Consider the following 14,356-nt stretch of genomic DNA (forward strand, 5'->3'; position numbering starts at 1 on the left):
GAAATCTCTGTATTTTGTTGATGGATTGTACATTTTGGTGAATGGCTGAAGACATAATTTAACTGCATTTAACTGTACTTATATTTTGTCAAAATACCTTTTTATTATTGCGATTAAAGTAAAGTAAAAAAAACTTGTCATGAAGTCATTTTTCACTCATTTCAGATTTCTTTCAAACAATACTTTATTTAGAGGCCAAAGAGGTGCAAAAAATGCTAAAGTGTTCAGTGCAAAGAAAAAAACCTCTAAACAGATTTGTTTAGCCTCTAAATAAAGTATTTTTGTAAGAAATCAACCATTTTGTGTGCTCCACTCCTTGTTGAACCTATACACAAAAGTATTTATCTACTAACCCCAGTATTTCCAGTAAATGTAGAAATTATATAATTTATTAAAAAAATGTACACACACATGTATGTTTCCCTTTTGATGATACCTGTAAATATTTCCATTAGATATGCTGAAAGAAGACAATAACATGGTCTGTTTATCCTGAGGATTGAAGTTTAATTGACACCACATCAAAATAAAAATTTCCAACAGATCTGGAATTTTATTCCATCCATATACATGCATAGCAACAACATTTTTAAGAAATATTTTTCTTACATAAGGACATTGGAATGATCATTTTTACAGTATTCCCTTGTCCCACCCATCAATAATCCATTGATGAATCTGCTTTTTGTACAATTAAATTTTTTTTTCAGGAGTAAGAAATAGCTGCTCTTCCCCCTTTATAATACTGCTTTCCGTAATGTTCCCGCCCCCTTTTTTTCCTTATGTTTTTTTTATTTTTTATACAAAGTATTGCGCTGAGAGCAAATTTTTAAAAAGGGAGAACAAGGTGTATCAGCAAACAGAATTACAAGTACTATACAAGAATGCCGCCATCCTCATTTAAACATCCACTTCTGAGTCCAAGAAAAGACAGACAAACAGCAACATATATATATGCAAAGCCATGTGTACAGTATATGCCAAAACATGAGCTGCAGCGTTGTGCCTGGTTATCGCTCCGAACTGTTTTAAGGCTGAAGTCAAGAGAATCATACTGCAAGTGACATTTTGACATATACAAAAAACTGTACCAGCAAATAAGAATACACAAGTGCTCCAGTAGCTATTGTTGGGTCTAAATCGCATTTCAGTTTTGTATCCTGTGCCTATGGTCTCCTTGAACCTAACGTACATTGTAAACAATATGTCTGCTACACAAGAATGACTATACATTAACATTACAAACAACTCTGATATAAACTTTCTTTGAATTTAAATTAAGAGCACTACTCCTATTAATACTGATTGTAAAATAAATAAAAGGTGAAAGTGGCACCAATATTACACTTGGATTTTTTTTTCTTCATTATTTTGCATTGTCTTCAAATAACGAAAGAAGAAGCTTCTCTTGATTGTCCACAAGCAGTATATAAAACTGCATGATGCACTATTTCAGACACGACCATGTACCCAAAAAAGACGAGGGAAGAAGAGCGAATTTCATTTCACATGTTCGGCGGCATGTGATGAGCAGTAAAACTTCTTGTGAGTGATAAAGTTTGACAAGTTATTGAACTGGATGTCACAGAGGCGGCAATACTTTCCACTGCCTGCTGGCGGCGCTGACCCATTTATGCCTTTTCCGGCAGGTGCGGATTCCTCCACAGGCGATTTCGAAGTTGGCGATACATTCTCGTTTGGGTCGGGAGGATTCTCGGCTCCCCATGTGGGAGAGGTTTGTTCCTCTGGTGATGAGGTGTTGTGAGGCTGATTCTCTTGCTGGGGTGTTTCTGGTGTCTGGCGATCTTCTTTATGAGCACCGTTGACAATCACCATGCCCCTGTTTTTGGGCAGCAGGGGCAGCGGCTCCTTGCCGGGATGGGGGCAGCCATTGGCCGCAGGTGGTTCTGTGCCCGTCTCACCTGCGCCATTGCTGCTTTGCTCCTGTTTGGCCGCCTCACCCTGCATAACGAGACTCCCTGCCATGTAGTCGGTGCTTTTAATCCCGAAATATGGTGATATCGGCTCTGTACCTTTCATCTTCTTTATTGTTCCAGGATAGAGACAGTGAGGCAAAAACATGTTCTTGTTCTCATCTTTCGAAGTCATGAGTGATGAATCACTGAAAGCTTTCAGATCCGTCGCCGGCCCGAGTTGTGGTGGAAACATGCTTCCGTTTTGCACCATCAACTTGCCACCATTTTTCTCACATTTCACAGAACTCTTATCATAGATGTCTTCTGAATTATTGCCTTTGCTCTTGACACCCGGGAACATCGGCTGCTCCAGACTGCTGATCTCGCCATGCTGAGCACATGTGAAAGGACAAAAGTTCTGTTTATGGGCAAGATAGTTCTCCACTTTGTTAAAACTGATCTTGCACACGGTACATTCGTGATAGTCCAAGAGTCTTTTGGGGGAGTTGCATGACTTGTCAGGAAGAGGTGAGCACTTTTTGCTCAGATCTATCGGAGCATCTAGTTCCTGTGGCTCTGCAATAGTGTTACCTTTAGGGGCAAGAATAGGCTTGGAGACGGTTAGAGAAGCATCTAAGTGTTTCGGTACAAGGCTTGGAAAGATGTCACATCGTGGATGGAAGCTGTCAGCCAGACTTTCTACCGTTTCCTGGGATGTACAGGGATTCCCTAGATTGGGCATGCCCAAAAATCCCGGCTGTTGTCCCATGGGCTGCCTTTGCTCTTGGTCAGGTAGACACATCTCGTACATCTTCCTCCGCTTGCGTGTTCTCATGGTCCGCTGCATGGCAGGCACCTTTGCGGACATTCGTTTCATGGGTGGGTCATGGCGAGTGGCGCAATAGTACTGCTTGTGAACCATGAATGTTTCATGCCGGCTGAAGGTGATGTTGCATGCTTCACAGGTGGTCTTGTTTGGGTCGTTGTCACCGTCCACCAAAGACGTGCTGGGACTCTTCACCTCAGGCTGTTTTCCTCCGAGCCTTTCCTCTACTCCTGTTGGTGTAGTAACCTTCTTTACTTGCCCAGGAAAGTCTTTTTCTGGCACTTTCCCACCAGCGTTCATAATATCCAAAACGGATGAATTCAAGCAAGCTGTTGTCACGAGATGACTGTCGGTTTCTGATGGAAGGCACCCAGGGAGCACACCGACCGAAGTGTGGCCACTGTTTGGACTTATGGCATCGGACACCTTGTCCGGAACACTGGAGAAGTCTGGAGACTTCGCCATGTGCTGCCAGCGACTGTTGCAGTAGTGCTTCTTGTGAACTAAGTAGTTGTCTAGATTATTGAAAGTGATGTTGCATTCAAAGCAGGTTGCTCCTTTTGGCATGAGAGGACTGTAGATGACTGGAGGGTAGCTGTTCCCTCCATGGCGTAGCCTGCGATGCACCAGCTCTGACATTTTGGCTAGAATCTCAGATGCTTGTGGTACCACAGAAATGTCCTGGGAGAAAGCAAACTGTGACAGGAATGGACCCATGGGGAAAGTTGGGCCCATGTTGTGCTGGACCGGCGAGGAGGCTAGCCGTGGACTAGAGGGTTCCGACTTGATTCTGGTGTAAGAGAAACTAGCCTTGCTTCCTGGGTGACTTTCTCCCTTCTGCAGGCCGAGGGTAGGTTTTTTCTCCAGTCTTTCGAGTTCTCCATCAGGACTGTTGGCCTTGTTAGGTGTGCTCTTGGGACTTTGCATAACCACATCCTTCCTGCCCAACAGTTCTGATCGTGCTGCCTGTAGGCTTTCCTCTCCTCCTCTTGGGGAGTTCTCACTGTCGCTCTCCCTGCGAATCTTCCCGGACTGTCCGTGCAAGTCTTGATGCTGCAGCAGTTCCCTGTGGTTCTGGAAGCTGATGTGGCAGTGATTGCATCTGAAGGCTGCCTGTGACAGGTGTGAAAGGATGTGGTGCTGGAATGTAAGGAGTGAATCTGCTGTGAAGTTACAGATTGTGCATTTCAAGCTGGTGCCTGGGGGAAGAGACTCTTCCATTTTGACACCTGTGAGAGAAAAAAAAAACATTTTTTTTGTTCGTTGTTCATCTTGCATTTCCACTAATTTTACATTGTGTCTGCTGTAGCATTTTGCCTGTTTCCTAAATGCACATTATTGCGCGATGAAGATTGCTAAAACTGTTATTGTTGATTTTTTACATGCAAATATAGAATTTTTGTTCATTTTAATATTAACATAAGCAGGCTTTTGGCTGTTGCAGATCAAACAACCTAAAATGGCAGTGAATGTGAAGTACATATATTATTATTAATTTATCTTATGTATTATGTAACTATGTATTTATTTTGTATGTATATAACTAATAGTAAAATATTAATATAAAACAATATTATTAATATTATTCTATTCTATTATTAAATTATTTTTTATATTTATTACATGTGTATATAACTAATACTATAACGTTAATATAAAATATAATTATATCATTATAATTATTATCAATCATTAAATCAAATTAATTCAGCTTTCTCTGATATATTAGTCACAAATGTTGGAGTTCCTCAAGGCTGCGTTAGTTCACCCCTTCTTTTTACATTATATTCAAATGATTGTAAAAACCAGTACATAACTATATTATAAAATTTTCAGATGATACAGCTATACTCTATACTCTATACTTTGCTAACAAAGAATTCAGATGTGGGAATGTATAATTTAGAGATAGAAGGGGTTGTGTGGTGGAGTGAGGAACACAACTTGATGTTGAATGTTAAAAAAACTAATCTTATAAAATAAGAAATTATCTTTGACAAAAATAATTTGTTTGTTGTTCCCATTTTCTCTTCTGGAAATTTTTGAGAGATCTGGAAGTCTAAAAATTATTGGTGACCCAAGCCATATTCTCCACAAGGAGTATGAGCTGATGCCCTCAGGCAGGAGATATAAGGTACCAAATTGTAAGATGATTAGGTAAACATTTTCTCTAATTTCATTATCCATAAAATTTGTATATAATAAGTGACTGAAATTGTTGTGTGGTTGAGGGTAATGTGACGGGGTAATATGTAATGTTGGTCAATTATTAGGATTGTGTAAGAGTGTAATTAAATAAGTGTATTGTTGAATGTATGATTTGCTCAAGACAAATTTAAGGAGATGGTAAAAGAGAAATTAAACTAAGCTGAACTAATAACAATTATCATCATTCATTTCCAGGTTGGTTGGGTTTCAAATAATATTAAAACTTTTAATTTGATAATATTTTAATATTTAATTATTATTCTACCCTTGTACTACATGTTTACAAAACCTAAACATAGCTGCAAAATAGGAATGGGTGATGAGTGAGCTAAATGTGCAATGACGGTCAGTAATAACTATTCTTCTAACTTTCAAAATGCATTGAACTTATGAAACCATCATACTCACTACTGTGTGAGCTCAAGTGCATCTCCAGAGCACGAGGGTTGCTGAAGCTCTTGTTGCATTGTGGGAAAGGGCAGATATTGGGAGTTTGGTGGGAACTGGCGTCAGTCTCTTCAGAGATGTTATCAGGTTCCCTCTGCCGCCCACTGCAGTAATACATCAGGTGGGCCTGAAGGTTCCTCTCACTCCTGTACCATATCCCACATGCTTTACAGGGGAAGATGTCCTCTGAAACACAGAGACAGGCATGTGAAGGCAAACCGGTGAACAGTTCTGCTGAGTGTTTAATCTGACACATTATGAGCTTTATCAGTAGCATTTATGCTGCCTCTAAAAAGACTTAAAAGTCAAAAGGTGCAAACGCCTTTTGCAAAGAAGTAAATTTATTATTGAAATTCTCAACATTAGGCTATGGAATTGCATTTCTTTTTTCTACTTCTTCAAAAGTGGAAGTAGAAGTAATTCCTTACAAATCCCATTCCTATAGGGGATATATCTGAAGGGGCATCTGGAGTGTTAAATGATCAGTTCACATGCACGGCTCAAATAACAGTTTTAAATGACATTTCTGCTGTGATGTTGCATGGCAACAGAGATGATTCCAGTAGGCTTGTGCCCTTTCCTCAAGGGCAAATGAAAACATTGCACCATCTGCTAGCAGCATCCTCTGTGTCAAGCTGAACTCTAGACTTCCCTGATAAAGTCAACAAACAAAGTATTTGCAAATGGCTTGAATTTTGCAATTACAAGGTTGGTCAGAGTCCAGATATGTTTACTGTACCCCTAAACTGAAGGGCAGAACATCACGTTCCTTAAGCAGAGGTTAATCTGTGAATAACTCCAGCATCCTCTGTTATCAGTGTAATACGTGCGTGTGTAACATGTTCTGAACTGGCTCAAACGATTGGCTAGAGAGCTCAACAGTGCAGCCGCGGGAACAGGTGAGACCCCATATGCGGCAATATTGTGGCCAAGTTTTAAAGGCGAGACTCAACCATACGGCCTCTTTGTAAAAGTATGTTGACCGTTATTCATTTTGATTCGCTGCATACATGTTTATGATGCCTGTTGACAGTTACTGAGCTTGTGTGTAAACAGAAGCAGGGCTTACTGTTGACTATAGCTGTAGGTAATATGGAGGCCATGGCAGCTTGCTGGGGCAGGAGCTGGATGGTGTCCAGAAGGCGTGCTGGGTACATGCCCTCCCCGAGAGACATGTGACTGACCGCCTGCAATCGAGAATCAAAGTCCACTGCGAATGCCACCAGCTCTTCACCTTCCATCATGTTCTTGGTCGTGGTGCACCACAACTGACCACCTGCGTGAGACAAGAAAACACACATTAGCACTGCTGCGTTTAGACACTTCAGTTTAAAAAGTATGCTAATGTTTGACATGTAAAAACTGTTTTAAACATGGAGTAATTTGATCAGTTTTTATGATGCATTTAAATTAAGTTAAAAGAGAATGAATTACTCAAGATTCTTTAAAGATGAAGTGTGTAATTTTAAGTTAATAAAATTCATGTCTCTTTATATTCCAAAATTATATCAGAGAAAATAACACATGCAAATAATTCGCAGCATAGTCAAAATATTTCAAATAAATGTTATTTTGAACTTGCTATTCATCAAAGTTTCTTTTTAAAATGTTTCTTTAGCATCAAATCAGCATATTAGAACGATTTCACTAAAGATTGGAGTAATGATGCTGAAAATTCATCAGTGCCTTCACAGGAATAAATTACATTTCCAAATGTATTCAACTAGAAAAACGTTATTTTAAAATGTTTACTATATTTAACTGTTTTTACTGTATTTTTTTTTAATCAAATAAATGCAGCCTTGGTGATCATAAGAGACCAACAATCTAACCAACCCCAAATGTTTGAAGTTTAGTCTTTAGTATTGTATTTAAATTTCTAAATTGTTGTTTAGAATAGTTTTTATTCCATAGTTTTTGCTTGCATTATTGAACATTTATTTGAATATCATTTTATAAAAATTATATTATAAATGATTATACATTTTCCACACACATTTATTTTTTATTTTTTTGCATCAAACGCTACGTTTACTGGAAATTATACAGGTATTATAATTAAACTGGAAAATGCCATGCAGGACAGCCTTAAATTCATAAAAATAAAAAAAAAAATGTTGGAAAATGACCATTAAAACAATTTGTTCAAGTAAAGGAATTTGGGGAGTATTCGGGAAACAAAACAAAAAAAAAAAATCAATTTTTGCAGTTTTCATAATGTTACTTCATCTTTAATTAATCATATTACTCTAAAGGGATGGTAAATATTTACGGTCTACTGTTCATCTAACATTTGAGATCAGATCAAACACTTTTCAGAAAAGAAAAGAAGGGAGGGAGGGATAGACGGGAAGTCAGTGAAGGGTTTATGCTCAGATAGCATTTATCATCGCACACGCATGGATTTCAGCCACACTTCATTTGCCATTCAAGAGATTAAAGTTTTAAATATGACTATTTACCAAAAAATCTGGCTTCGGAGATAACAACAAACTATGATGCGCAGATGCTAAATGGCAGAATTAGGACATTGTTTCAGTAGGGAAGCTGGACAATTAATTAAAGCTCTCAGTTAGAGATGTGCAAACACACTGACAGAGATTCAGAGAGGAAGAGCAGCTGTTGGAAAGGTATGGAGAGAAAAAGAAATGGAACTGAATTCCTGAAAAGGTCTGAAAGAATGATACTCCACAGTGCAAGTCATTTGACTATTGACTCAATCATTTGACTATTGACTATTCAACTACTAGCTGTCTAATAAAAATAAGCTAATAAGCACACATTTAAGGAGAAACCTTAGGATGCAATTATTTAATAATCACTGTATTAACCAAGGGGTGCTCAAAAATGAAAGATATCATACAATCAGATCAGATCTATAAAAAGAAGAAAGTTGGAGAATAAATGGCTTTCTATTGCAGGCGCTGACTGCGAATGCTTCTGTGTTAGAAATGTGTGACTGCTGCCTGAAAGAGCAGCTTATCATGGTGTGAATCTGCAGCGGGGAGAGACTGGTCCTCTTCATCAACGGGATCCTGTCACACACCACACACTGCCTGGAGTGTCTCTCTCCTTTCTTATCTCCTAATTAAAATAACAAAAACTGCCGTCGCCATCAGCGCAGATCAAAACTGTCACCTGCACCAGCAGGAGGGCGCAGGTCACCTCTGCCTGCTCAGAGTACTGCTGGAAGTTGCATGAAGAACTCATTACTTACACAAAAAAGAAGGCAGAAATATGCAGCAGGGCACTGCAGCAATGTGGGATGGCCTGTGAGTCGTGGTGTCAAAACGGATGACTGGCAAACTTTGAGACTGCCCAGAAATGAGGTATAATAAAAATCAGAACAATATTAGTGTTGCTGTCATGTCCTTCTCCAATGCTGATGTTTCTGCGGCTGCAAGGTGAGTTTTTCAGCAGTGGTTTTCAACTCGTTTTGCTTCAGGTTTTAAGATTCTACATCAGACATCAAGTGGCAATCCAACATACAAATCACATACAGTATTATACAAGTGTTATTGTAGTATTGCTTATATAACATTGCAGTATTTATTAATATGTAGAACTAGCTTTCATGTTCATATTTAAATTTTCTTTTTAATTTAAAGTGCTTTTCTCAATTATATTAGTTTATATATATATAAATGTGTGTGTGTGTGTGTGTGTGGTAATTAGTACTTAAATTTCAACTTGAGGTCTTTGCTAGGGCAACATTTATAATTTTCATTTGTGCTTTTTTTTTCTTCAGTTGAAGGTTTTCATCAACAAATTTATTTTAAAAAAGTTAATATTAATTGTTAATAATTAAAAACAATGTACAGTATAAAATAAGAATAAAAATGCTTTAAAAATGGGAATTATTATAAGTATAGTTATTATAAATGTATTATTATTAATGTCAACAAATATCTGCAAATTCTAAATTATTATAATGACTTTTTTTAAATACATGAAAAAATACAGAACTGATTTATAATAAAAAAAATAATGAGAATATAATATATAACATTAAAATACGAAAAAGTCTATATATTGTTTACAATCAAAATGTAGTTCCTACAGTACGTTTCTCTAAACTTTGATATTTTCATATTTTCAGCAACTAATGACAGATGAAAATACTGTGCACTGGCTGGACGAGCAAACGATGAGGGAAATGCTTTCTCCTGCCTATTAAATGCTGATTTGCCTATGTATTTTACTATCCATAATTATATGGTTAGTTGCATTTTTTATTATTAGTATTTAGCATTTCCAATACAAATTTCAGAACATACTTGGAACCTACCAGTTAAAAAGCACAGCTGCCCATTATCATCTTGTATATAAAATGTTTGCATTTTTAATCTAATCTAACATTCTTAACTTTTGACAGTCTAGTAAAAAACAGAGAGAGAAAAAAATGCATGATGTTTCTTGCAGATTGTCCATCACTCTGAAAATGACAGTTCAACTTGAGCGCTTTGCATTGTGGGATAAAGGGAATGTATTTTGTACACTGTACATTTTTGGCAAAAGCTGTAGAAAATTAGCATACTGTGCAGCATAATGTGAGTCTTTTTAATAATGCAGAAATAATAAGAGTACTATGCCAATATTCTATGTCAAACAAATCCTGACTTCATGCTCGCAGGGTCAGAAAGTCCACCTTAAAGAACATCCACAGTTGGGATGAAGACTTCCTATCTTTGCCATTGTAAATTCACACACTGAAATACACAGGTCGATGGGCAGCCCTAAAGCGAGAGTGCACGCGCAGGAGACACGGGACCCCGGCAGAAAAGCGTAGCCAGCGCCGTGCTGCTTTTGCCTGTGAGCTGTCTGCAGCAGAAGGCCTTTGTGCCGTGGCCAACGCAGTCGCAATGAAGCCTATTGTTTCTGTCCTCCTGCAGCGCACCTGATAAAAGAATAAAGAACTATGACATATTCCAAAAACAATGGAGGAATTAAGGACACACAATAAGCCAGCTGCTTCATTAAAACAATCAAAACCCGGTATCCTGTACACAGTCCAGATAACTTCTTTCATACAATCTCCCCCGCTATAGAATCCACTAGCGCTGGCTTGTCCTCGCGGCCCAAACTCCCCCCTCGTTCGCACTAATGATGCTTTTAAACACTTACTTAAAGATGTCCACATAAAGGAATTACAGGAGGGTTCAGCATCATGCAATTACATGTGTAAGTCTGTGGCTTTCTAATCAGACGCACCAGGATGAACCGCAGACTGAAGCCCTCAAAACACAGGGCATGAGCACTTTGGAATAACTTTAAAAGATCGAGCGTGTTGCAAAAGCACAAAACAACCCTTTCTAGCTCTCGTCTGCTTTCTCTCGCTGTCTTTTCATGGCAAAAGACGACAGAAGGGCTGGCTAATCAACTGGCCGGAGGACAGCTACTCAAATGTTTGCATGTGTAAATAGTGAAAGACTTTAATAGTTTGCTGTAAAATGCATAGTTAAACATATCCGTGTTTGTTTCTCCCATCTGTCCAGACAAACGGCTGCATCAGAAGCCGTAACGGCGGTGTGGTGCACAAACCTTAACGCTACGCCAGAAATGGCACTGCCAAAAATGAATCTGGGACAAAGGAAGGCAAATGCATCCTTTATATTTTGTGACAATAAAGGTGTATTTGATGTTTAAATTGTATATCATCCTTCCAGAAAGATCAGGCAGCTTTTACCTTCAGACATCCAGTAATTCATTCACTACAGCCGGAGCAAAAAACAACAACAACAACAACAACAACAACAAAAATGGATCTCATAACTTAGCTTTACTAGCAAGCTGCTAAAAGTCAAATATGAAGTATTCTGAAACCTCAAAATTTCAAGTAGTTAAAAACAAAAGACATTCAGTTTTCAATTTTTTTTTGTCCTCAGAAATAGATGTTCCAATTTAAAACCTTGATGGAAAGGATGGAAAGGAAACAAACACAGAGGTCCTAACACGACCAATAAAATAAGGTGCAAAATAAAATTAAAAAATACATACTTTTTGCTTTATTAAAGCATGTTCCTGGTCATAATGAGTGTAAGTGGTTTACCATGTGGAGTAATTTCTAATTCAATCAATTCCCAATGGATAAAATCAATTCCCTCCTAACATTCTTTCAAGTTGAGAATTGTGTTTCACTTGGAAATGCATCAGATTATGGAAGTAAAATGGGTTGCATTTCATGCTGGCTTTGAAAAAACCTTGCCTGGTTAAGACTGAATCCAATACAGCAATGAGATATTGTAGGTATTTTTTAGTTGACACTAATTTTTAACTACTTGTGAATGCACATCTACACTTCTAACCTCAGTTATTAATTATGAAGACCAAAAAAAACCTAAACAATACAACAAGTCTAAATAAGGGACTCGTGTTACTGATAAGCCATCAGACTAATGTCAACAATCACTGTGTATGGCCATAAGGGGGCACTGTTCCCATGCTGTAATACAGATCTGACCTATCAGAGCTCACTCTGCTCATCCCAAAACCACACGACACCAATCACAGACACACAGCTACTTGTCCCCTCCTTGTTTTCCCGAAAAGACAGTTTTTTTGTAAGCATTTCAACCATTTCATTGTCTTGCAGTGACTGTTTTACAGTATTTTCTGAAGCATAAATGAGAATTATTTCACACATGCTTGAATTCTTTGCAGATGGGATGCACATTTGTGGAAAAGTTCAAGTAAATAAAATGACAGCATTGATACTAGAATAAAAGTATAAAATATATGCATTCATGTAATGCACTATAGTACTGTGTAGAGTAGTATAGCACACTGTTTGTGTACATGCATTATTATGGAAAAAATAAAAATAGAATTCGATCTACTTTTCATGGGAAGCGGCGCAGATTAGTTCACTTTTGGTAAAAAAATCTTGTTAATATTCTGATTGCAAGAGAGCGTTGAGCAAACATTCTCACCGAGAGCAGTGCTCACTTCGTCAGGTTACTGCATATTGGTTGCGGCTAGTCGACATGTGTTTACTGCGGCCCCCGCTGGGAGGGACACACACATGCCACCCGTCTTGACCATCAGCGTTAATGGGACGTCACGCCTTCGTGGCAGCGGGGAGCGGTAGTGTTGAGCTGCACAGCAGACCCCCAGCTGTGGTCGGTGGCCCACGTCCCCTTCCCAGCATGCTCCACGCTGGGGAGCAGGTGAACGGCCGGGCTCCAGCGGGACCGCTCTCTTCCAACATGGCTCCGTCCTCGTGCCACATGGGCCCATGGACGCTTGCCCTCATGCAAATGCACGGCCTGGAAAAATGGCTCCTTCTCCTCTTTGGAAACCTCGACTCGGGCCGTCTGGCAGTGATGCTTTTCGTGGGAGATTGAGCCAGACTGATGCACCTGTCAACCATTTTGGAAGATGACAGATCGCTGCGACATGGACAAATCGCAGGAGGAGAGCTGACAAAGATGTCTCACATTTGATGGTGTTTGAGGATAAGGTGTGTCTTTTTTAGAATAATACAATAAACAAGGGTTTCCAAAATGTGGGTTTGCAAACCCCTGGAGGTTCCTGAGGGTACTGCAGGGGGTTTGTGTGTTGATGAAACGCTAGTAATGAATAATATTCAATGTAAAATTTAAATAAATAAAAGGGCCTGCCCGCTATTATTCATTAGTGCAATTATTTAAACAAAGGCTATAATTCATTTAAATACCCGTATAGATGCTTTGATTGTTTTAAAAAGAAACATGGCAGTGTTCACAGCAAATGCAGCAAACCCCATCTCTGCACGTTCTGCAAGTTTAACGTTCACTTGGGAACGCTGCATGTGTTAGGTTCACTTCATTTACACATGTGTCATTTCCATCATTTTTGTGGGCAGAAATTTACAACATTTTTATTTTCAGCCAAAATAAAAGCACGAGGATTTAAAATGTTTAAAGTAAAATGTAAGATACAAATCTTTAACTTGAAGTGTAAAATAAAACTGCCATTATAATGATCAAATATTCATTTTAGTTGTACTAATGTAATTTACAGTAATACATTTCTGGCTTAATTTAAAAAAAAAACACAACACAAATAATAATTGTTATTAATAATTTATCATTATTTATGATCATTTATTATTATTAATAAATGATTCAATTTGATTGGGTTCCTAAACAAATAATAATAATAATAATAATAATACTTCTACAGCACATTTGTAATTTACAATTGTCATATATATATATATATATATATATATATATATATATATACCTAAAAACCATTGCATCCAAGGGGTTCTGCTTACAACAACAACAAGAAAGTTTGTGAACCCCTGTAGTAAACCATATACTCGTTGTTTGTCTGACCAATGGCGGATGAGGGAGTGTTTGGGAACCTGTATGAAGGCAGATTATTTTTGTCATAATGCCAATGGCACAGAAAGACATCACCTACTGTACAATCCTACCCAAAGAAACCCGAACGCCTGCACCATGACTTTTCTGTAATTCCACATATTGTGCAAAGCGTGAGCTAATTACGTCCGCCGTCGCTTTGTGTGTCTGAAATAAACAGTCATGGCTAAAGGATCTAATTGCGTTTGTCGGCTGGTGCGGAGGGAGGACACTGCTACCCTTGCACAGTGCCATTCTGTCGTCCTGGCACGGCCCGTCCACTGCCCCAGGTACTGCCACACGGCCATCTGGAGCTGACATCTGTCTCTCTATTGATCATAAGGGTTTAGCACTTGATCAAACAGACTGCGACAGGAAATCGCTCTTTTCCCCACAGTAAAGGTGGGCGGCAGGCATGAGGGTAATAGAGTGGAACAGATTCGCTGGGTCTCACCGCAGCACACACCAGCCCTGGCATCCACAGCAAACGTGGAACGGGCACTGGTGGAAACACTGTGCCAGGGTGTGCCCACTTCAGCTGGTGTGTGTGTATGTGTGTGTCAAGACAGTCGTCCCAGGAGAAGAAATAAAGCAGTAAAAGCACTGTTTTG

At 38.7% G+C, this 14,356-nt stretch overlaps 1 protein-coding gene across 2 annotated transcripts in view; it reads right to left on the reverse strand.

Annotated features, from left to right (window-relative positions):
- Positions 1-486: 486 nt before the first annotated feature.
- The window catches only part of LOC132158829 (zinc finger protein ZFPM2-like), a 152,508-nt gene continuing 138,638 nt past the window's right edge, over positions 487-14,356 (reverse strand). For both annotated transcript variants that reach the window (XM_059568414.1, XM_059568413.1), the window contains 3 exons: positions 6,467-6,673; positions 5,359-5,583; positions 487-3,971 (listed from right to left, as the gene is read on the reverse strand). In XM_059568414.1, the coding sequence (XP_059424397.1) occupies positions 1,501-3,971; positions 5,359-5,583; positions 6,467-6,673 (2,903 nt within the window). In that variant the 3' untranslated portion in view covers positions 487-1,500. The remainder of the gene's footprint in view (positions 3,972-5,358; positions 5,584-6,466; positions 6,674-14,356) is intronic.

Source organism: Carassius carassius, chromosome 15 (assembly GCF_963082965.1).
Source record: "Carassius carassius chromosome 15, fCarCar2.1, whole genome shotgun sequence".
In the NCBI taxonomy this organism is placed as follows: domain Eukaryota; kingdom Metazoa; phylum Chordata; class Actinopteri; order Cypriniformes; family Cyprinidae; genus Carassius; species Carassius carassius.